Genomic DNA, 25868 nt, shown 5'->3' with positions numbered 1-25868 from the left:
CAAGCATTTAAGAATAACAATACACTTTGAAATCAGAGGTGGTGATACCTCCAGAAGTTCTTTTATTGTACAGGGCTGTTTTTTTTGTTTGTTTGTTTGTTTTTGTTTTGTTTTGGTTTGTTTTGGTTTTTTTGTTTTTTTGTTTTTTTGTTTTGTTTTTTTTTGCTATCCTGGGCTTTTTGTTTCTCCATATAATGTTGAGAGAGCTGTAAAGAATTGTGTTGGAATTTTGATGGAATTGCATTAAATCTGTAGATCACTTTTGGTAATATGGACATTTTTACTATGTTAATCCTACTAATCCATTAGCATGGGAGATGTTTACATCTTCTGATATCTTCTTCAATTTCTTTCTTCAGAGACTTGAAGTTCTTATCATTACAGGTCTTTCACTTGGTTGCTTAGAGTGACACCAAGATATTTTATGCTTTTTGTGGCTAACACAGCAATAATAATTAAAAAAAAAAACACATAGTATTGGCATAAAAACAAGCAGGTGGACCAATGGAAGCGAGTAGAAGATCCAGAAATAAACCTACACACATACAGACACCTGATTTTTGATAAAGGTGCCAGAACCTTACAATGGAAAAAAGAAAGCATCTTTAACAAATGGTGGAGGTCTAACTAGATGTCAGCATGTAAAAGAATGCAAATAAATCCATATTTATCACTCTGCACCAAACTTAAATCCAAGTGAATCAAAGACCTCAATATAAAACTAGATACACTAAATCTAATGAAAGAGAAAGTGGTAACCAGCCTTTAACTCATTGGCACTGGAGACAACTTCCTGTACAGAATACCAACAGCTCAGGCACTAAAATCAACAATTAATAAATGAGACTTCATGAAATTAAAAAGCTTCTCTAAGATAAAGGACACTGTCAATAAAAGAAAACAACAGCCTACAGAATGGAAAAAGATCTTCACCAATCCTACATCCGATAGAGGATTAAAACCCAAAATACATAAAAAAAACTCAAGAAATCAAACACCAACAAACCAAACAATCCAATTTAAAAATGGGGTACAGACCCTAATATGGGAATTCTCAACAGAGGAGTCCCTAATGGCTGAGAAACGCTTAACAAAATGCCCAGTATCCTTATTCATCAGAGAAATGCAAATCAAAACAACTCCAAGATCTTACACCTGTCAGAATGGCTAATATCAAAAACTCAAGTGACAGCACATGATGGCAAGGATATGGAGCAAAGAGAACCCTCCTCCATTGCTGGTGGGAGTGCAAATTTGTGCAACCACCTTGAGTTCTACCTTAAGACTCAGCTATACCACTCCTAGGCATATACCCAAAAGATGCTTCACCATACGACAAGGACGTTTGCTCAACTATGTTCATAGCAGCTTTATTCATAACAACCAGAAACTGCAAACAACTTTAATGTCCCTCAGCCGAAGAATGGATAAAGAAACTGTGGTGTTTTTACACCATGGAATACTGCTCTGCTATTAGAAACAACAACATCATGAAATTTGCAGGCAAATGGATGGAATTAGAAAATATCATTCTGTGTGAGGTAACCCAGACCCAGAAAGATACATATGGTATGTACTCACTCATAAGTGAATATCAGCCATCTATTACAAGATAATCAAGCTACAACCCCCAGACCCAAAGAAGCTAAGGAACAAGGAGGGTTCAAGGGAGGATGCTTGGATCACACTAAGAAGGAAAAATAAAGTAAGTTGTTGGAGGGACCCTGATGTTTGACTTTACAGTCCTCCCAGTCCAGGTAGCCATTCTGAACTCGGCATTAGCTGCAGGACTCCCTCTCAACAGCAGGGCCTCCTGCTCTCTGCCCGACTCCATCTGGAGAGTGTCTTTAGACATAGATGCCTCTAACCACACTTGCTATATGGCCCTTGACACAGCTCCCTGTTAGCTCTCCCCTCCCTGTGCCTATAGGATAATTAGGTACTGTGTTCCCATTCATACGATAGGAGCATGCTGCCAAATGTAAAACAAGAATCCTTTTTTTTTTTTTCTTTTTTCTTTTTTTTTTTTTTAATAATTTATTCAGATTACATCCCGACTGTTATCTCCTCACTTCCATCTTCCTGTTCCCCCTCCCTCCCTCCTTCTTTCACCCTATTCCTCTCTCCTAGACCTGTGACAGAAGGGGACCTCTTCACCCTCCATATGATCCAGACAAAACAAGTATCTTTGAAGCACTGGTTTTAACCAATTATGAACACCTATACCCAAGGGCTACGTAACCCTTGTTCTCTGTGGGGAGCCATGCCAAATTCTGCCATGTCAGAAATCCTGTGCTTAGGCTGCATGCTGTGACCTTCAAGTTGCTGACCTTTGCTTCATGAGGTCTTGTGTTCTAGGCTATCCTTGGACTATTTACCTTTGAAAGAAGTAGGGAAGTCCCAACTTGGAACCACCCAGAAGATCAAGAAAGTTCTTACAGGGACCTACTCAGAGAACTAGGAAGTTGTACAGGGAGCAATTCAGGCTATTGTATTCTTGCCTGGGGGCTAGGGTGAGTGAGATCAGAATAGATCCTATTGACCTTGCTCTATATATATTCTTACTAGTCAGGCATTAAAGTGAATCTTGATCAGAAATTTCCTGACTTGATTTGTTATTTCTCGCGTCTCTGTATCCTACTTTCAATCCCCACTCCCTCTTTCAGGTGAACCCTGATTCAATTTTTCCTGTGGGCTGGGACATGACAGTTCTCCCTGATTAAAGTTAAAGTAGCTCTAAATTGGTTCCCAGAGTGTTTGGTCTCTGCTGTGCTTACAGTCTTCCAGGCCCTGCATCTCATCTTCTGCTCCTCTTGCCTCAGTGGGTTGGTGGCCATCAGCCCCCTCCCCCAGGGAAGAGGAGAACAGCAATAGGCAGCAGAAGTGAGGGAGAGAGGGAACTGGGTGAGAGAAAGGGTGGAGGGGAAGGAGGCGAGGTGTAGGGAGAGCAGGTTGGGGGTGAGAAGATTGGGAGACAGAAGAAAAACTGGGGTTGGGGCATCTCTGGGACAAACTAGAGACACAAAATGTGGGAGGCTCCTGGGAAGATATGGGGGTGACTATTAGAAAAGAGGGGATACTGAGACTGACGTGGCCACATCCTGTAGCCAGGCAGGACTTACAGTGGAGGGAGGGCCACACCAGCCCACCCACAAAACCCTCAACCCAAAATTTGCCCTGCCTACAAGATGTGCAGAGAAAAAGATGGAACAGAGATTGAGGGAATGACCAAGCAATAACTGGCCCAACTTGAGATGCACCCCATGAGAGAAAGACAACCCCTGACACTATTAATGATACTCCGCTATGATTGGAGACAGGAACCTAGCATAACTGTCATCTACTAGGCTTCATCCAGATCATAATGGAAGCAGATGCAGAGACCCACAGCCAAACATTAGGTGGAGCTCAGGGAGTCTTGTGGAAGAGTTAGAGGAAGGATTGAGGGAGCTGCAGGCATCAAAGATACCACAAGAAGATCTACATAGTCAATTAACATGGGCCACCAACCAAAGAAGATGCATGGACTGGTTCTAGGTCCCCTACACATACGAAGCTGATGAGCTGCTTGGTCCTCAAGTGGGTCCTCTAACAATTGGAGCGTGGGCTGTCTCTGACTTGGACTCTGTTGCCTCCCTCTGAATCCCATTTCCTTAGCAGGGCTGCCTTGTCATGCCTCTGTGAAAGAGGGGGCATTTAGTCCTGATGCGACTTGATGTGCTACGGTGGGTTGGTGTAGGGTGGGGTGTGAGGTATATGGGGTAAGTGGGTGGGAGGGTGGGACCGGGAGGAGAGGAGGGAGTGAGGTTGAGATTGGGATGTAAAATGAACAAATAAATAGATTAATGAAAAAATGAAAAGTTATATATTACTTCCAGGAAAAAAAAAGAATAACAATACACATGCAGAAACTCACAACTAGTTGAAGTGAGGAGAGGAAGTGTCAGTGGAGTGCTCAGCCACAGAAGTAACATCTGTATCACACCCCTTTCCCAAAAGACTCAGAAAGTAAGAGCCAGGAGTTGGAACACTAGAGTAAACTATGTCTTCTGAACATGACAGGACCACTGCACTTACTAGCTCACAATGGCTATGATGGCCTGAAAAAGACCGGGACAAAATCAAGCCAGTCAGTATTACAGCATTGGGGGAAGGGGCAGTCCATGAAACCCCTACACTAATGAGGAGCTATGAACAAGTTGGTGGCTTCTGAGGGAGAAAAAGCCAATTTTCTTTAAAGATATGGTTCCTGATAGGTCAACCATGCACTACTGGGTGGCACCACACCCAGGAATATAAGGACAGCATAAATTGGACTCAATGGGTTATTTGGAAAAAGAAAAAAAAATAAAACTAGAAGTTGTGGGCAGACTGAGACAGTAGAACTGGGAGGAGCCAGAGGAGGAGTCAGGCAGTAGATCTGGGAGGAGTCAGGGGAAGAGTCAGACAGTAGATCTGGGAGGAGTCAGGGAAGTAGTCAGGTAGATCTGGGAAGAGCTAGGGAAGAATTAATGATCAATGAGATCAAAACACATTGTATAAAATTCTCAAAGATTAATAAAATATTTTTAAAATAACACAAAATTAATTCTAATGTAATATTGCAAAAACAGACACATTTTTCAGAAGAAAATGGAAACTTCATACATTATTTTGGTATTGTCAAAATAATTATTCCTCCTTTTCTTCCTTAACAGTTCCTTTATGCCACTAATGATCATAAACTCACAAACATGAGAGAAAGAAATATCACTTTAACCCTTAAATGTGGTAGATGAGTGTTTCCATTGACATGTGAAAAGGAAAAACCAAAAAAGTATACATGAACACTTAAAATTTTAATATATGAATGCATACTCTGCATATATGTTCTAGCTTACAAATGGTTAACGGATCTGCCTACCACAGTTCACTGAAATAACCAAGGAGAAAGTTACAAAATCTTTGTGAGAACAGTAGACACAGTTGTGCTTTTGCAATTCAAATATGAGGTTAAATGTCCTAACCTTAGGAGCAAACTATAGTAGTTAAATAAGATTTTAAGGTTTAGTTTAAAATGTCTTTTAAAATCTCAAAATATGTCCAATATATGCATAGTAAGGTAATTACAACTTAAAGAGAAAAAAAAGGTACTCAACATCTCAGAGAGACAGTCTTTCCCTACAAATTTCCAACCCTCAATTTCACAGTACGGATATAATTGGGTATATTCTATAGTGTGCATTGTTTTTAAATGTCAGTAGTGAAAGAACAAATTATCCTACCATTGTCAAGGTAACTGTGCCATAAGTTTACACTATGCCGAACCCCACCTCCAAGTTATCTAAAAACTCATACCAATGACACAGAAAGTCATCCTCTGGGTCTCTCTAACCCTCAGTTTCCTGTCAGACATCACAGTTTCATAGCATTTTCACGCCACAGTTACACTTCTATTTCCCATAATTCCTCACTTCCTTTGAAAAATAGTATCAACAGGGGAAAAAAAAAAAGTTAAGTTTCCCAAAATCAATTGTTCAGCGGAGATCACAATATTATTGTTTTCTTTAGGGAATTATCAGTTCTTAGATGTTTCACAAATTGAATAACCTGATGGAATAATAAAGAAAATCTCAGAACCTTGGGCAGCTGCTTGGCAATGTCTCCTCCCACAAAGACAGCTTCTAGATAAATCCATAAGTTTTGAACAGTCATCCAGCTCTCAATGATATCTGTTGAGTTGGAAAGGCATTGAACCCATTTTTGAATCTGAGCCTTGAATGGCAAGTTGTACCTAAAATAAAAAACATTTATTTTAATTATGTTCTCAAAAAAAGCTTGATTTTTATCCTATATCTCTTATCATTTATTGTCCTGCCTTGTTAGCTGAGTAAAGAGGGTGCTGTTGACTGTTTTCAGTTTGGTTTTTACGGCTTTGATTCAGAGGATGGACAGCAAAAGAGATGGATAATCTAAGGAAGAAATCAGGCCTGAGACAGCTCCATGCAGATTCCAGGGAGCTGCTGTGATATCCAGGAACATATCACTCCCCCTATCTGCTGAATGTCTGCCTATCCCACGGGAGGTGTGAATTCTCATTCACAGATGGAAATTCCCAGACCATCGGTGGAGACTGTATAACTAACGTAAGTTCCCGCTATCATAATAGCTGGACACTCTTTAGCCTTCTTTTCCCATGTCTCATCCTAATTTTCCACCCTCCTTTCGTCCAGTTATTCCTGTGTGTGCATACATGTATATTAAACTTGATATACTATTGCTGAATCCATAATATACATATACAAGGCCTATAGAAGCAGTCAATGAATATATAATTGAATAAATGTTTCTCACACACCTCTGTAGGGTAGACATCATTGGTTAAAAAAAACACTCCTGAACACCTAACCCAAATCATTATACTTGATATTTTTGCATGCTTTTTCTCTCTCTAGGTTTGCTGTCATTCAAATAACCTTCATCCTTTCTAGTTGTAATGTATAGTGCCCAAGTTTACTAAAATTTTACCAAGTGATATACTCACTTATATCTGCATACTAGCCCAAGGGGCATGTCCCACGAAAGCCTTCACTTACCAGAAAACTGGGACAGAGGGGAAGGCATCCTATTGGGACTCTAAATGAGAGACGCATGGGAGAACAGCAAAATAAAAGGATCCAGAGGGTCCTAGAAACCTACAAGTAGAACAATATGATAGGCTGATTTGGGCCCAGGGGTCCCGCTCAAACTAAGGCACCAGCCAAGGACAATACAGGAGGTAAACTTTAAACCCCTTCCCAGATCTAGCCAATGGTCAGAATATTCTCCACAGTTGAGTGGAGAGTGTGATACGACTTTCTCATGTACTCTGGTGCCTCACATTTGACCATGTCCCCTGGAGGGGGAGACCTGGTGGCACTCAGAGGAAGGACAGCAAGTAGCCAAGAAGAGACTTGATACCCTATGAGAATATATAGGGGGACGTAATCCCCCTCAGGAACATTCATAAGGGAGGGGAATAATGGGAAAATGGGGGTGGGGGGAATGGGAGGATACAAGGGATGGGATAAACATTGAGATGTAACAAGAATAAATTAATAATAAAAAAAAGATAAAAAAAAAAAAAAAAAAAAAAAAAAAAACTCCAAAAAAAAAAAAAAAAAAATTTTTACCAAGTGCTAAAAAGCCCAACCTCAGAACTATTAAGGGTGCAAAGACTAAATTTTATAGCCATATCTCTCACTCAGGTGTGCCAAATAAATGAAAATAACAGAATTTTATTAAAATAATATTGTGGTTTATATTTAAATTATTTATTTACAGACAATAAATTCATCAGATCCCACTGTTCAGAAGGCAGAGGAAGAAGCATCCTGAGTTCAAGGCCATCCTGGACTCAATAGCAAGATCCTGCCTCAAAAAAATATTTTTAGACATACAAGTGGGGTGAGGTTTTAAACCCAGAAACACACATTGCATTCATATCTGAATAATACCTGAACAATTATCATATTTTTATATTCTGGTATACAATAAATTATTTAAGAAAAGGTAAGAGAAGTAAGTTCATTAGGAAATAATATGAGTCTACAGTTTCCATGTCAAAATGGGATTTCATTGTGGCTATAATGAAATGGTGAAAGAGAAGTGTGGGGCTAGTTTCTCTCTGCACCATTATTAATGTTGCCTTGATCTGTCATCAGTAAAGTATGCATACAACTAAGTGCTTCTAGACCATAAATATTAAAACAAAAGGGTTGTCCAGCAGGATGATTCTAGAATTCAGAAAAGCATTCCCAATTGGAATCTGTGATTTGTTACACTGTCAGCTTCGCAGGGAGGTGTGTCAGCGGCAAGGATAAAAATGTTCAGTGCAGTCCAAGGGGCTAACTGCAGGTGCCATTCTGCCCAATGGGTGCATGAGACATCTCACAAACATGGAATAATGACATGAAACCACTGCCATTGTAGATCTCAAGAATAAGGAAAATGGTTTTGCTACCTGTTGCTCAAGAGAGAGCCCAGCAGCATCAAGCTGTCCTCCATGCTAGCGATGACTTCTGAGGTGCTGTCTCCTCTCAGGAGGAGTTCTCCGCGGGTCTTAAAGCTGCTGAATGTTAGTGTTTTGTTGTCCCACTCACTGATCACTTGCTTCAGCTTTTGTTCAATGTCTCTCTCCTTCACTGCGCTGATGCAAATGTCCTATCAACAGAGCAAGCTACCTGTTATCCCAGCAATGTTACGTTTTATTAATAGTCTACGCCCAGAGGAGCGCCTCTTATTCATTTCATATGTACTTAAGGCATCTGTATTTCCAAATGTCAAATGTAGTGTGTGAATACAAATAGAGGGAGAGGGGGCTAAAGGTGTGTCTAAACAGAACTTTGATTTCTAAAGTTTTCCATCCATGTCAGAAAAAGAAATAACAAAAACAAAAAAAAAGATTCAATGTCCTTTACATTTTAAAATATAATCATAGACTTATGACTCGCTGTCTCTGATTCCCCCTCATCAGTCAGTGCAGAGAGAGAGGAGAGGACCAGCAGAAATCCAAATTCTTCCTGCTCTCTAGCCACATCTCCTGTGCAGCCTCGGCCCCTGGACCGATAGCGGTACCCTATCTTTACACTCATGTCCTCTCACAATGTCCCTTTTCCGGGAACGTTCTCTCCCTCCATGTATTCAGTAACCTTATATCTCTGCGGTGGAGACCCGCATATATTTGCCTCCTTGTGTCACTGTGTGAATGTTCCAAGCACAACCCATGAGCTTACCAGAATTCAAGCCTGATCTTTGCACCCATCACCCAGTCTGACTTCTTACAGTATTGCCTGTCTCTGTGATCGTATGCAGACTTGTGATCCAGGCAAACCTCTCAAAACAGCCACACTTCTTCACTGTCCCAGCCTTAGTTTTTCCCATCATGTCCTTCCTTCAGCAAATTCTGTCTAATTATACCCCTTAAAAATTGCATGGATCGATCTTGATAGGGGTTCGAAGTTTATTGCAATGGACAGAACATTCTCCACACTTGAGTGGAGAGTGGGATATGACTTTCTCACATACTCTGGTGCCTCACATTTGACCATGTCCCCTGGAGGGGGAGACCTGGTGGCACTCAGAGGAAGGACAGCACGCTACCAAGAAGAGACTTGATACCCTATGAGCATATACAGGGGGAGGTAATCCCCCTCAGGAACAGTCATAGGGGAGGGGAATAATGGGAAAATGGGAGGGAGGGAAGAATGGGAGGATACAAGGGATGGGATAACCATTGAGATGTAATATGAATAAATTAATAAAACATTTTTTAATTACATGGATCTCTTCTTCACTCTTTAGCTTCATGACCTCCACCCTCTGTCAACACATCACTCTCTCTTCCCCAATACATTCTTTAAAAATCTCTTAGTAGATTTTCTCATCATTCTCTCTTCTTATCCTCATCTCTCTGAACCCAACTATCAGGTTGATCTTTACAAGACGCAGTGCTATGCTATGTCATCCCCGATGAAAACACACTTCCCAGGTGGCTCCGCATTGCTCTGGAGACCAAAACCAACGGTACAGTCAACACACACTCCACTTCTCTGCCCTCTACAGTCTCCTTTCTCTCCTCACCCCATACCACATGGCCACAGAGACAGCTCCTGGTTCTTCTAATACCCTTCAGACACTTCAAATATGATGTTCTTTATGCCTGGGATGCTTCTCTTTGTCCTTTCACAGATGCTCATCTCCAGAATACAAGCACATTCCTCTCCCTCATACAGACTTGCATTCAGACAAGACACATCCTTTGTCACAGGCTTTTCTGGGGAGAGAGGCATGCTTCCCTTCCATGCAATTTGCTACAGTTTATAGCTGTCCCTTCATTTGTATAACTAATTGCATTCATTATTTACCAATCTATAAAAGAAAGAATACATTTCTATATTTCCAACATAAAGCCTTTTCCATAATAGGCATTCAGTCAATGAGGAATTGCTGGGTTGATGCTAGGAATGCATTGTTCTACTCTTTATCAACTGTACCTCTATTTCCTCTTTGTATTTCAAAAGAGGAGCCTCCATAATGTTTCTTAACTTGAAAGTTTCATTGCCCACATCCAGGCTGTGCCCAGTGAGAGCAGTTATCTTCTGCCAGTGTCTCTCCATCATGGCTTTACTGGCCATGTATTCCAGCAGTGGGCAGCACTCGCTAAAATCATCAATGGTCTTCTTCAAATCCAGAAAGGCCTGCCAATCCTTCAGAGCCCGGGGCAGCTTCCGACACCTGTGAGGGAAACCAACAGGAGGGAGAGTCCATTGAATTATTCAAAACCCAGACATTTCCAATGAAAAATTGTCTGCTAACATTTCAATCTACAATAATCTCCTCAGTACAATCTCATTTTGAAATTTCAAGACTCATAAACTATATATTAAAAGAACATACTGACACATATTATGGAAAAATATTTCTTTTAATCGGAAATCAGAAATTTTTTTTCAGTCGTTCATGACAATTTGTTGTGGACGTTTTGGTTTATATGTAAACATGTTTTTGTCTTAATCCTGAGTTTGTCCACAGCTGATAGTTGCCTCCTGAGAGGACATGTGATGTTTGTCAGCTGTGAACTACCTCATGTGGGAGTGTGGTCTTTGTCAGTGGGGAGAAAAGCCAGACCCAGAGAGAGTCTTGAGGCCGCAAGAAAGAAAAAGGCTGCTGGTGCTTTCCTCCCTGCTGCTCTTGGTTGCTGTTGATGCAGTGTTATGAGAAGAAATTGGAGGTATTCTGAAATGAGGATTGGATTTGCCCCAAGGAACCCCATGACTCTAAACAACAGGGAGCAGCTAAGAAAAACTATACCCCTTCTCCCCACTAACCTTCTTTCCCCCTACGTGGTGTTGGGCTGTTAGAAGGGTTTGAGGTAGAGTAGGGAGAAAGAGATTTAAGGAACCCAAAATAAAAACTATATTTTAAAAGTACGCCAATGGCCCGGGTGTGGTGGTGCATGCCTTTAATCCAAGCACTTGGGAGGCAGAGGCAGGTGGATTGCTGTAAGTTCAATGCCAGTCTGGTCTACAAAGTGAGTCCAGGACAGCCAGGGCTACACAGAGAGACACTGTCTCAAAAGACAAAAAAAAGTACACCAACAATTGCCTAAATTGTGGTATTGTTTTTAAAGGATAAGAAGTATCTTTCAATTCATTTCAATTTTATGAACATAAAATTGAGAACTTTCCAAACACACAATACAGCAGAAAGTATCCAGCTATTGACACACACGCCACCAATGACCTTCCACTTTCCTTGGGCTCAGCTATGTAAAATGCATGGTTTTTATTTCAGGAAACTACCTAACATAAGCTTGAAGTACTTTTAAGTGTGATACAAATAAAACCATCTTTCTCCTAACTACAGAAAAGGCCCTTGAAACACTCGACCAGCTTTGAAGAAGGTGACTCTTTGATAGTGCACACACAAGGGAAAACAGTAAAAGAGCATTTCACAAGAATGACACCATCAGTGACAGCAGACAGAGGCAAGGCATGCCAGGCACACTTCTGAAACACCTACCGTGACAAGACAACTTGAAAGCCTATCACACACATAAGTCATGTGGGCTGGTGAAAAGGCTCAGAGAGAAAGTGCCTGCAATCATGAGGGTCTGAGTTCAAATCCCCAGCACCCACATAAAAAGCTGGTCATGATGGCCAGTGTCTGTAATCCCAGAACAGCGGAGGCAGAGGCAGGAGGATCACAGAGACCCATTTGCCAGTCAATATAGCCAATTAATGAGTTCCATGTTCATCCATCTTTTCAAAAACAGAAAGATGGGTAATGAGGGAGGAAGACACTGACATTGACCTCTGGCCTTCATCTCTGAAACACAGAAACCCTCTACCACCTCACAGATATTCAATCAAGAACTCAGTGTCTCTGGGAATGCAAAACATTTATTTCCTTACCTGTTTTGGAACTCTAAGAGTTCGTTGTTGATTTTTTCAATATTCACTTCCGACCAAAGGCTATCTTGATAACCATTCACAGTTTCTATGACACTGTTGTACAGACTGTATATTTTCTGTAGAAGATTTAGCTGCTTCTTTATCTCAAGAAGCTGGGGATACTGAGTAACTGGCAAACCAAAAAGTTCCTCTCCTCCAGTGTAGGTAATATATTTGCGATATATGTTATCAAATTGATTCTGATTTAAAAATAAAAGAACATAAGTGAACTCCATCAGAATGATTTGCACATGGGCTAACAGACCAGCAAACAAGCAAGAATGCATGAGCTGGTGGCACATGGAAGTAACAGTAGTGGTGAACGAGTCTGATTATTTACCTGAAAATAAGTGTAACTATAGTAAACTATATTTTTTAATGTAAGTACATCCTCAGTTCATATAGTAGAACTTTTACCCTTTATGTGTACTAAAAACACAAGAAGATATTCATTGTTAAGGAGGTATATGGGAATGTAAGGTGTTACCTGAAACATAATAAGCCTGTCGCTGGTTTCCTGGGGCTTCAGTCCACTTGCCATTGGACCATTCTGATGCAGATTAAACACAAAACATAAGACAAAAATGAAGCATCCATAAATTTCACGAGCTCAACATACTGGGATAGCAAAGCTCCCGTGCGTGATGTATACATGATAGGAAGTTGCGTTTTGTTGTTGTTATTGTTGTTTATTTTTAATTTCCAAAAAGAGCTCTGGATGTCATACACTTGGGAAGAAGCTTCTAGTTTAATAAAGCTGAGGAAAATACCACAGTTTCCAAAAGTTAAGAAACCTTGAAAGCTTTTAACTGTTTATAATTTACCTCTCACGTAAAACCACCAAAAGGATTGACTATTCTGTAAAAAGCTTACAGTTCTGGTTTTGAATAAAAGCACTATTGCAATTAGCCCACAGATTCTGCCAAGCTAATTGCAATTTGGAAAATGAACTCTGAAGACCTGCTCGGTGTTCCTGTATCATGACCCCTCATAGTTGGCTTGTATGTTTCCTTGGGCATGAGGTGAATACATGGACCCACCATCCCACCATTATGACCTCTGCAAGAAGCATCACCACCTAATAGATTCAAAACTGACCCCATACTTACATATGTCCTTTCTGTTGCATGTTAAAATTGGTCAGAAATGGATCTCAGCATACAACACATTTCACAAGTTCTTGCCTAAAACCCATATGATTAAAGTGTGGATACCAGGGAGCAAGGCTCCATGTGCCTTGTCTACCACTGTGGTGTGTTGAGTGTACAAAGGACAGCACCTACCCAGGCTGAGAGCTCGAAGAATCTATGTGTGCTGTGGAAAGGAGGAGTCATGTTTGTATTTGAATAGTATTCTATACAAACTTAAAACCATTCTTGTTCTTATTTTAGTTTGATATAGGTCATACTGTAGCCTGGGAATCAATTGAACAACTTCAGATCTTTTCAATCCTTGTCTCATCATAAAATCATATTCTCAATAACTCTTAAGGAGAGGAATTCAAAACGAGAACTATGTTTGCCCGTATAAATATAAAATTGCTCTTCCTACAAAGGTTTGTGGAACTTAACATACAACTTTTTGTTTTGTTTTGTTTTGTTTTGTTTTTCGAGACAGGGTTTCTCTATGTTATCTTGGAAGTCCTTGGACTCGCTTTGTAGACCAGTCTGGCCTCAAACTCACAGCGATCCGCCTGCCTCTGTCTCCCAAGTGCTGGGATTAAAGGCGTGCACCACCACGCCCGGCTAACACACAACTTTTAAACAAGTACATGTTATGAGTCCCATCCATTCTCCCCTGAATTCTCACAGAGATGAAACAAGTCATACCAAATCATAGTCCAGGTAAAACTGCTGACAGTCTTGGACAAACTCTTTCACCGTGCCAATAAGCTCTTTCCGGAAACCAGGCTGCAGTGAGACCAACTGATTCTGAACGTCACTAGCCCGGGCCAGCAGCTTCTCCCAAGCATAGCGCAGAGTGTCAACTTTGTCCATCTCTTCCTTGGCTACTAGAAGTCCATACTTGTTAAGGAGGGCATAGGATTCCTACAGACAAGAAGGAAAACTAAATCTCTGCCAGTCAAATGTGAAAATCCTCACAAAGCCAAAGACCAGAGCCTAGAATGGGGGCAGGGGGAGGAAGGAGGGGGGACACACATGACAGAGAGGCTACCCTAAGGGCTCTAACTATTCTACTCATGAACTTTAAGGACCTAAGTAAGCAAGGGCACTAGTCAGATCCAGTTCTCTCATCTGTGAAATGAAAAGACGCTGGCTATTTCACAGAATGTCTGGAAGTGTCTAAACACATCATTTTAAATGCATTTTCAAAACTGTAAAAATGTGACACCAAAGATATTTTTACTGGGCCCCAAAATTGCATTGAACACTATAAAATTATATCAAGTGGATGAAACAAACATAAAACTTAACTTCTAAAGTTAGGATAACAAAATAAGACGCCATTTTAATTCAATCTTAGCGTCCTTTGCCCAACGGGACCAGGCTTCTCTCTGACTCTTTTGCCTGCTTCTAAGACCTTTTCATCTTATTGGTTGCCTCATCCCAGTCTTACTGCAACTTGGTATGCAATGTTTGGTTGATATCTCTAGGAGGGAGGCTGGCCCTCTTCTGAAAGTAAACAAGGCCGGGGCACTGGGAGAAGGTGAAAGAGGAAAATCTGTGGTCAGATATAATAATATATGAGAGAATAAATTAAAAAAATAAAAAAGAATTCCTAACAAAAGAAGTCTTTTTCAACCAAAGCTTGAGCCAAGTCTTTGCTTTTAGAATGCAAAATATTTGAACTAAAAAAGATTCATATGGCAGGATATCCAATCCAAAGTGCTCATAAATATAAAAAAACACTAAAGGAACTTGATAGATAACATGCACATAGGGGTGTGTGTGTGTGTGTGTGTGTGTGTGTGTGTGTGTGTGATATTTTTAAAGAGGCTATCAATTTGAGAAAGAGACATTAGAGGGGTGGAAAGGGTATAAGCACTAACTAGTAATGCATTACCTACTAATATAGGAAAAAGCTTTAATTCACATAAGAAAAATTGGTAATTTTTTCTTCTTTGTTTTATTCTTTTTATAATATTTCATGTGTATATTCATTGTTCACGGTTTTCTGCTGCACACATGAAGACATTTTCATATAATAATATGTGAGCCACTCTCAGAGAGATGCATATTATGTGTTCTCTCACCTAGATTTTATACAGATCCATAAAATTGTGTGTATGTGTGAGTGTGTGAGTGTGTGTGTGTGTGTGTGTGTGTATGTGTGTGACATGAAGGGAGAAGTGGAACTGTCTAGAGAAACAAAGACAACTAATGAGGAAAGGGACAAGGAAATGAGATGCAGGAAAATACGGGTGGGGACATATGCTCAAAGTTTGTTTTCATAAGAAATTATTTCCCCTGAGTATCCAGGCCTCTTCTCCACCATCACTCTCCCCAAATGGATCTGGTGATGTTTGACTGATAGTTAGAAGGAGAGGAAAACACAGATTTAGACAAACATAACCTACACCTTTCTCCTCCTCCTCCTCCTCCTCCTCCTCCTCCTCCTCCTCCTTCTCCTCCTCCTCCTCCTCCTTTTCCTTCTTGAAGACAGGCTGTGGTCCATGTGTCAGTGTAAATAGAGTAAGAGAGACACCTACAGCTGGAAGACGTGAATGGTACACTACATCACAACCCCCAAAGAAGATCATTGTCTCTACTACTGTCTTACTTCTCAAGTAGGAAGAAATGAGTTTGTCTTCAGACTCAAGAGACTCCCCACTATCACACAGAGAGGGGGCCATTTGTCTTGGTAATTGCAGTCTCAAGAAGATAGGCCATGTAGTTGCCTGAAGACAGCCAAATATGGATGTGTCATGGTTTATAGCATTTTCATGGCAAGTGAAACTTTTCAAAATTCAAAGAGATGAAGGAAATTCAAAGATGGAATCTGTTCCTCACCCATGAGAGTATAAGTCTAGACATTTGAGTTAAGTTTGATAAACAGTAATGTTCTTACATTTGGATTTTTTTCTTTTTTTTTTCTTTGTTTTTTATTTGTTTGTTTTTGTTTGTTTTTCGAGACAGAGTTTCTCTGTGTGGCCTTGGCTGTCCTGGACCTACTTTGTAGACCTCAAACTCACAGATATCCTCCTGCTTCTGCCTCCCCAGTGCTGGAATTAAGGGCGTGTGTCACCACACCCGGCCACACTTGGATTTTTTAAAGATACATTTATTTTTGTTTTATGTGATGAAAGCTTGCCTTGCACTTGAAGTGCACCATGTGCGTGCATTACCCAAGGATACCAGAAAAGGACAGTGGATCCCCTGGACCTGGAGACATAAAGGGGTAGAAACTATCATATGGACACTGGGAACTGAACCTGGGTCCTCGGCAAAAGTAGCAATCACTCTTAACCATTGAGCCAAAGCTGCGGTCCCTTTAAATCTGGATTTGTAATGCCACAGTTACATTTAATTACAGTTACATTTAGTTACAGTTACAATAATACATTCAAAACAATAAATGCAGGGAGCCACGTGTAATAAGGTTTTTCAGCTGAAAAAGTCAGTAGTGCAACGTGTAATAAAACAAAAGGAGAGGAGCAGGGGGACGGCTCAGGAGATAAATGGCTTGCCGCGCAGACACGAGCACCTGAGCTTGGATCCCCAGCATCCACATAAAATCCAGGTATGTGACTATTACCCCAGGGCTGGGGGTTCAGACAGGTAAATATAAAAATCACACTGACTGCCCAGTCTAGTTTGGTTGGGGTACTTAAGGTTCAGTGAGAAACCATATCTCAAAAAATCAGGTGGGGATATGAATGAGGAAGATATTTTAAAATCAAACTCAAGCTTCGACATGTACCCATAATGGGCCATCAAACACATGTATAACAACAGAGGGGGGGGGGAGGGATGGAGAGAGAGGGAGAGGGAGAGGGAGAGGGAGAGAGAGAGAAATATAATACTAATTATATTGTATTACGTATGGCTTATTTGACCTGTTTCCTTGTGTGTAAGTAGAACTTCAGTAGTCGTGGCATGAGTACATACATGCCTGGATGCTGTTGGCTTGACAGCACAGACCAAATCTCTACTGACCACCTGGGATTCCCATCCCCAGGCGCTGAGGGTGTTGACTTTAGGGACTGCTGCTTCCTCTCCTCAAAAACTACACTAGATGCACAGGAGCTTCCTTGCGGAGAGATTATGGTCAATGGCCCACTGATACAGAGTCACTAAGAGCAATATCTCATGCCTCCAGGAGGAGGTAAGTGTGCGACACAACTCGTTCAATAGAGGCCCCTATGGCATGAGGCTGAAGATGGCCAGCAGCTGAGACCCCAGCCTTGCTTAGCTTTTGTCTCATTAGTTTTTCCTTCTTCCATCACTCCACTTGTCCCAGAAGTATTCATCCATAAATCATTTGTCCAGAAACATAAGCCTGGCTCTTGAACACATTAAGGAGAATAACTAGAGCCTAAAATGTTGTCCACAAAGGCGACCACTTTGAGCTTCAATGCCCATTTGTAATTCAAGAACAGATCCAGTTAATACTCCTACTAATGGCATCCAATGTGTGAAACTATTTCTGTGATAGACAAGCTGCCCGTTTACCTCAATGGGTCCCACTTGGAAGTCGGTAGAGATCTGCTTCTCTCTGATTTCCTTCAGGGCTGCCATTGCAATCCGAATATCATCCAAGTCTTTAATTGGCCGGCTCAGTTTCTTTTGGAATTCCTCAACAACGGCAAAGATGTTTTCCATCTCACTCCTGTACTTCTTGTTACAGTGATGGCCAATAACAGCCATCCAGGCTTTTGTCTCTGCAGTCAGTGAAAACTTCAAATCAGCTGTAAAAGCAAAACAGCCACAGGTCAGTCTGGGAAGCCTAAACCGTGGTGAAGAGGCACAGGAAATAATGTGAGAGTCTAGAACCATGTAAAACTAGATAGAATTGAAAATGGTTTCCAAGTAGGGGATAGCACTCAGTGAGTGACAGCATTTTCTGTGTTGTCAGCAGAGCCGAAACCTGTCACAGTCCAAGTTCAGAGAGAAACCCTAGCTCAGGAGAATAAAACAGAGATCAGTACAACAGGACACCTGATGATGTCCTCTCGCCTCCATGCATACCCGCACATACATCACACAGACAAATGCTACACACAGACTTTTTAGTCACTATAACTCATTCAACTTATAAAACTTATTTTTACAATTAAAATCACATTTTAAATACACACACACAATGTATATACTTGCATGTATGAGATAAGCTTCAAGCATTTGTTATTGTTACTTATAACAGATAAATCCTAATTCCAACTACAACAGACTCAGTCCCTTTCTCTAAATGGATCTTTACTTTCGAGTCAAGCAGCAACATGTTAAAATAAACCAAAATTAATAAGTATGCAGAAGGGAATTAAAAACAAATCTATAAATGGGTCTTAAATCTTGGATCCCATAAAATGAAATCCTTTAAGAAAGCTAGAATTCTCTGGAACACTAATCTAGAGAGACAGAGCGCGTGCTGCTGTGTTTTCATGACTGCCTGAGAGACATTTAACCAACCTGTGTACAGAGCGATGGAACCCACATGGATGTGTTCAGGCTCTGCATTAATTTCCTGCTCAAGGCTTTGGAAATAAAGAATCCTGGACTCGAATTCAGAAAGCAAAGGGTTTTGTGTAATAAATGCCATAATGGTCTCTTCCTTCTCCTTCTGCCAAATGTGATTGTAGCATTTGAAGTGGTCCATGGATGTGATGACTTCCTAGAATAGAAATAACAGATTTGTGTAGAAAAGGAAGAGTCTGAGATGCTCTCATGATACAACCGAGGGCTGGCTCACTGTTGGTGGTTAACACGGAGCTATTAACATGTCTCGTTAATGATCTAGGAGGAAATGGAAAAAACACAGAAACAAGCTATACACCACGACTTTAACAGTAACCTGTCATCGTTAGTCTAAAAGGAGAAGAAAGAACTCTGTAGAAACTAGAAGGAAAGAAAATCCTTGTTGGCCATTGGGGGCAGAAATACCTTGATTAGAGGTTGACATCAGGTCAAAAAGAATGAGCAAGATTGTGCCATCAGGAAGCACAGGAGAAAAACCCTGTGGGTCATTGTATCCTCAAGTCTCCTCCAAGGATCCACACTACATACAAGGACTCACTACTACATTAAAGAAGACTAGGCTCTGTATGTATCTTTCCTATAGTTAAAAGAATGCCACACATATTTTTGTTGCTAGCCCCCGGTCATTAAATTCATTGTGCCTCATCTTTAGATTTCCATCAGAGTGGCTGGCTATAGTCTGAGAAAGCACTAGACTCTACTGCTGTGGCAATTAGCTCTTATTGCCAGTTTGATTGGATTTAGATCCCCCTAGAAGACACACTTTTTTGGACAAGTCTGTGCAGACACATCTGAGAGGTTTAACTGGGGAGAGAAAACCCACCCTGAATGTCAGCATCACATCCTATGGCCTGGGAATGTGGACCGAATGAAAGTGAAGGAAGGAGAAATATAGTGGAGCACCAGCGTTCATCTCTCGCTGACTCCTGATGACAGATCACATGCTGTCGCTCCCATGCCTTACTTGCTGCGATGCACTGAGCTCTCTTACTGCAAGCCAAAGTAAATCCTTCCTTTCTTCAGTAGCTGTGTGAGGCATCTCCTCATAGCAGAGAGAAGTGGCTAACACATCATGTGCTGGCTTACTTCCACCACTTTCTCTATAATTATTGATGCAGCTGAAAATATATCTAATTACTTATTTCCATAGACTACTTTTTCCTGATCCTTTTAGTACACAGCCTGCTAAACCAAGCGTTAGATAAATAATTGCTGAATATATGAATACTGTCCCTAGAGGAAAGTTACACACAGGATCTTCAAAATGCTAAGAACAACAGATTAAATATGAATCCATGCAAAGACTTGTCATTCCCTCAGGAATACCTTAAGCACAACTTAACAACATTTCCTCATCTTGTTACAGCAACAGCAGCTTTTCTGATGCCTCCAAACAAACATAGCTCATTCTAGTAAAGACAGCCACAGAAAACATACACTTATTAAACAACAACTGTGCGTTCATCACTGAGAGACACCTGAGAGTCAGGTTTTAATAAATATGTGTATAGCCTGTAAACAAAAACAGACTTCAGAATCTTAAGCCTTTTACCTACAAGGGCAAATCTGTCTGGATATAAAAGGAAAATTGAAGTGGGGTTGGAGTAAGCAGGTTGGAAAAATATTGAACTGGCTTTACAGCCAGCCAGCATGAGTTTGTGTTGATGGTAGTAAAATTTCAAAACTCCATTTTATCTGAACTCCATGTGAATATATATATATATATTCATGTAATATTTTATAAGTTTTGCCTGCCCACATATAAGAAAAGTGAGAACATATTGTCTACTGGCCAAGAGGTAATGTGGGGAAAACCCTGAGCCCTGAGTCTAGTGAGGAGACCCACTGGGTAAAGAGCCTGCTGTTCAGGCAGGAGTCCTGAGTTTGTATCCCCAGCATCTGTGTAAAGCCTAGTGCAGCTGACACCTCCATAATCCTAGTGATAGGGGTGCAGTGCAAAAAAATCCTAGCAACCTGCTCTCCAGCCAGTCAACCCAGGTCAAAGGTGGGGGGAGAAGGGGAGCCTCTAGTTCAGTGAGAAACCCTCTCTCAAAAATAAGGTGGGAAGCAATACAGGAAACAACAGCAACCTCTGGCCTCTACATGTGTACACACAGGTAAGTATACCCATACAAACACATGGATAGACACACATGCACACACACACACACACACACACACACACACACACGCACATACACACGCACACACACCAACTGCACACTTTACTGTTTTACACTTTGAAGGAGAACTGGGGAACTGTCACCTCAGTTTGAATTGTGGGTTTCAGTATAACAGAGTTTTTTTTTTTTTTTTTTTTTTTTTTATTAATTTATTCTTGTTACATCTCAATGTTTATCCCATCCCTTGTATCCTCCCATTCCTCCCCCGCCCCCACCCCCATTTTCCCATTATTCCCCTCCCCTATGACTGTTCCTGAGGGGGATTACGTCCCCCTATATATTCTCATAGGGTATCAAGTCTCTTCTTGGCTACTTGCTGTCCTTCCTCTGAGTGCCACCAGGTCTCCCCCTCCAGGGGACATGGTCAAATGTGAGGCACCAGAGTACGTGAGAAAGTCGTATCACATTCTCCACTCAACTGTGGAGAATGTTCTGACCATTGGCTAGATCTGGGTAGGGGTTTAAAGTTTACCTCCTGTATTGTCCTTGGCTGGTGCCTTAGTTTGAGCGGGACTCCTGGGCCCAAATCTGCCTATCATATTGTTCTACTTGTAGATTTCTAGGACCCTCTGGATCCTTTTATTTTGCTATTCTCCCATGTGTCTCTCATTTAGAGTCCCAATAGGATGCCTTCCCCTCTGTCCCAGTTTCCTGGTAAGTGAAGGCTTTCGTGGGACATGCCCCTTGGGCTAGTATGCAGATATAAGTGAGTATATACCATTTGATTCTTTCTGCTTCTGGGTTAACTCACTCATTATGATCATTTCTAGCTCAATCCATTTATCCACAAATTTCAGGAATTCCTTGTTTTTAATAGCTGAGTAGTATTCCATAGTGTATATGTACCACAGTTTCTAGAGTTTTTTAAAAATTAGATCAATGTATATTAACAAAAGAGTTTAAAGACATTAATCAGAACATGATATGAAACAGAAAGTTCACAGCTCTCTTCCCATTGCATTCTAATTAAAGGATCTTCAGTGAATGCACATTCACTGAACACAGACAAGATGCCTCTCATTGCTCAGGGAAGCCATCAGGGGTGAAATCAGGCTGCATGCAGGGTGAGCTTATGATGGAGTTCACGCAAGCACATGCCGGGCAGTCCAGGGCCTGCAACAGCCTCCTAACACACATACCTTCTTGGTGGAGTTGATGACTGTGCTGAGCACAGATACTAATTTTACAATCTCTTTGTTGTCAGAAATAGTCTTATAGTAATTCTGGGTGTGCACAGGAATGGGCAAGTTTACAGATGCTATCTCCAGTGTTTCTGAAGCAGAAGAGAAAAGGAAAAACAGAGATGTTATTATCAACAGTCTACAGAACATAGACCGTGCAAGTTTCAGGAATGATAGCAATACTTAAAGTCTACATAGAAGCAATGAAAATAGTAGAGGAACTGACAAACTTAACTGTTTTTGCTACTAGTAAAATTAAGCAAAGTCTGCAACCATCCAAAAAGTGTTCCTTCCAGAAGAAGTGCTGGGTCTTGGTGGCAAGAGCGAATTCTGCTGGGACGTGCCCTGCTGTGCTCATTGTTTCCTCTCTGGCTACGTGGCAGACTTAAACCATCACAGCCTTGGATTCCTATAGCTATGAAAACCTGCCACACAGCACTCCAAGGCGGGGTGGGACTAGATTTGAGTCTCTTTGCCAAGACCTGAAGAACCATTACTAACTGGCATGACTGGAAGCTCCCCGAATGAACTGGATCCAAAGAATTGATCTTTGTCTAGCCTGAGTCAGAACCTCACCAAATTTCATGTTCTTTCTCTTACCTTCTTTCAAAAGAAACAGAATCAAAACAAGCAATCAAAAGACCAATAAGACAAAATATGCCAAAACAAAAAATTAATTAATTAATTAAAAAAATAAATAATTGATTTTGTGTTGGCCAACTCCTCTACTCCCTGGCAAGATTAATATACCCAATGACACTCCATTGGAGAAAACTGATTTCTCTTTTTCTGTCAGACATCAATTGCAAATATCATCTTGGTTAGGGGGTGGGACACTGTGTTCCACTTCACAATCTCAGTGCTGGGACTTTACGTGGCATGGACCTGCGCAGGACTTCTGCACTTGTCACAGTTTCTGCGAGTTTATATGTACATCAGTCTTGTTGTGTGATCAGAAAGACATGATTTGTGTAATTTAAATCCTTCTACACTTAAATATGCCACATGTTGGAACTGCTTTTTTCTTAGAAACTAACAAACTGGTCCTACCAGTCATACAGAAGCCTGAGGGATCCAGTAGCTTAAGTGAGTTTGAAAAAGAATAAAACTGGACAGGACTCACACTCCCTGACACCACCCCTCCCAGAGGGGTTAGAGATAGAATAGTGGGCGTGGTTATATTTCTCGCTGATATGCCCCTACTCCCTTGTCCCCACTCAAACAAATGAGTGTAGCCACCCATGCTCACGCAGACAGCCCTAATTACATTCTATGGGTCACAAAAAAAAAAAAAAAAAATGGCGTGAGGCAGGGAGGAGGCACTTTGGAAGAAGAAACTGTTTGATGGGACTGTAAGAAGAAAGAATAATGACAAGGAACTTTGAACAAAGAATAGCATAGGCGAATGAAATTGTAAAAGAATAAATAAATGGTTTTTTGGAAGTGTACTACAAAGCTATATTAGTAAAGACAATGTCACATTAGAATAAGCATGAGCTGACATTAACAGAATAAAACTGAGAGTCCAGGGGGAAAACGATTTAGATTTACACACGTACACACACACACACACACACACACACACACACACACACACACATACACACTGTATGTGTGAATTTCAACAAAGGTCTCAAGAAAATTCACCTATATAATAACGATTTCTTAGCTTAACATTGGTGGCACAAGTATACACCCACGTGGAAAAGACTGAATTGAACTCCACCTTCAGTGAAAATGAATCATAGACTGAAATATAAATGCTAAGCTATGCAACTTTAAAAGAGCATAAATCCTCCTAATTTTTTGCTAAGCAACTGTTTCTTAGATACAAAATGAAAATGCAGCTAAGTAGAACTTAAAACTCAAAACACAAGATGGGGTGCAATTGAGGAAGACACCTAACATCATCTTTTGACCTCCATATGTGCATATACATGCATGCACACATAAACACCTGCATACACATGTACATATGCATAAAAACACAAACAGTACTACATATTTGGCAGAATTCTTAATTAACAGTTAAAAATGGAAACAGTCTGTTCGCCAACTTACTAATGCATAAATGACGTTTACCTATAGTGTGAAATATAATTCAACGATAAAAGGCAGTGAACACTATGTGCCTGCAACCCTGGCACTTAGAAGCTATGAGCAGGAGACTCTTGAGTTCAAGACCAGCCTATTCTACACAGCAAGGTCCTGTCACAAACAGACATGGTGTAAGGATGAAGACAGTAGCAGAGCACTTGCCAGGCATATGCAGGGCCTGGGGTTCCATCTACAGCACTACAGTGAGAAAAATGCGACATGAGTGCTACATGCTACATATGAATAAAATGGAAATAGCAGGACAAATGGGAAAAAATCAGCCACATAACACCACATATAGAACGACCCATCACTGGGAATGGAAGGTCGGTCAGCGGCTTACAAAGGCTGAACAGAGAGAGAAAGTAGACTGAGTGCTAACTAGTGCAGGGATTAGCCCTCAGATTACAACAATGTTCTAAACTTATACTGTGATGAGACTCAGTACACAAAACACTCTGAACTGTACTTCTAAAGAAAGAGACAGACAGGCTGTAGTCTGAAGCTTTAGCTCTTTGGTCATGTTTTCAGTACATATTTTTTTTTTCTTCAATTCACAGTTGATCATATTCTCAGTAGATGACTCTGAATTTTATATGATTATAGTAACTAAAGCAATATTACCAGGTAAAAATAAATAGAACCTAATACAATAAGAGCAAATATTTTAAGGCTTCTTTTTAAGGCTTGTTTTTTAATTGTATGTATGTGTTGGGTGGGCGAGCTCACATGAGTGAAAGTGCCCACAGAAGACAGAAAAGGGCAACAGATGCCCTGGAGCTGAAGATGCAAGCATCTGTGAACTATCAGACAGGTGTTGGGAAGCAAAATCAGGTCCTCAGCAAGAGCTGTATGTATTCCTACCTGATGAGCCATCTGTCCAGCTCCAGAAAGTGCTTTTTAGCTTAAGTTAATAGATAGATGATAGATAGATAGATAGATAGATAGATAGATAGATAGATAGATAGACAGACAGATAATAGATAGATCTTATAGCAAAGTATTTTCTGCTACCTTCCTCATTAGCTCTATTTCAAGGAGGATTGGCTTCAGTTTCTTCCTTTGGTTAGTCAATTTATCATCTCAGGGGACAGCAACACCAACAAAATTATGCTTGGCTTGCTAACTGTGATGCTGATTTAAAAGGACTGAAGATGACATCTGATGTCATTAGCAACTTGGATGTCTTATGCTCCCCAATTTTACAGACCACAAATGAAAGCTGTAGGATGCACAGCAACACACAGAGGATGTTAACAAAACAGGACTCATAATAGGTCAAAAATATCTGTAACATGCCAGGAAATGCTCATTGTGATGAAAACCAGTTTCTCAGTAAAGTGTGAAATTAAAAGCATTTCCTACCTTCAGCCATTAAAAGATCAGAGCAAACATCAGTTATGCGCCAGCAGTTGTGATAAATGTGACAGAAGCAAGAGATAACGTGACACTAACATATCAGTATGTGGATCTTAATGTTTTTAAACTGAAGATGGTCTCAGAGAAGAATGCCCTGATTGAACATGGTTTAAAAACTGCACAAGATGCATGAAATGTCTAAATCTCTATAACACTGTATTTGCAATGACTTTGTTTAAAACTTGGGCAATGTGGCTCACCAATTGAAAGCACATACTCTTCTTGCAGAGGACCCCAGTTCAGTTTCCAGCACTACATCAAGTGCGTTATAACTGCCCATAACTCTAGCTCCCTCTTCTGGCCTCCATGGGCATCTGCATGTACATACACATATACAGACACACACACACTCACAGGTGT

General features: G+C 40.7%; 1 protein-coding gene across 1 annotated transcript in view; it reads right to left on the bottom strand.

Moving 5' to 3' along the window:
* Nucleotides 1-25868, bottom strand: part of Dnah5 (dynein axonemal heavy chain 5) — a 245260-nt gene that overhangs the window by 159996 nt on the left and 59396 nt on the right. Inside the window, exons 22-30 of the mRNA XM_051151015.1 lie at nt 21951-22084; nt 18563-18764; nt 17606-17841; nt 13802-14020; nt 12460-12522; nt 11934-12172; nt 10014-10254; nt 7982-8181; nt 5620-5773 (exon numbers count right to left, since the gene is read on the bottom strand). Coding sequence (XP_051006972.1) covers nt 5620-5773; nt 7982-8181; nt 10014-10254; nt 11934-12172; nt 12460-12522; nt 13802-14020; nt 17606-17841; nt 18563-18764; nt 21951-22084 — 1688 coding nt within the window. The remainder of the gene's footprint in view (nt 1-5619; nt 5774-7981; nt 8182-10013; nt 10255-11933; nt 12173-12459; nt 12523-13801; nt 14021-17605; nt 17842-18562; nt 18765-21950; nt 22085-25868) is intronic.

Source organism: Acomys russatus, chromosome 9, assembly GCF_903995435.1.
Source record: "Acomys russatus chromosome 9, mAcoRus1.1, whole genome shotgun sequence".
Lineage (NCBI taxonomy): Eukaryota > Metazoa > Chordata > Mammalia > Rodentia > Muridae > Acomys > Acomys russatus.
The sequence above is the reverse complement of the archived record's forward strand: the minus strand, read 5'-3'. Positions and strand labels throughout refer to the sequence as shown.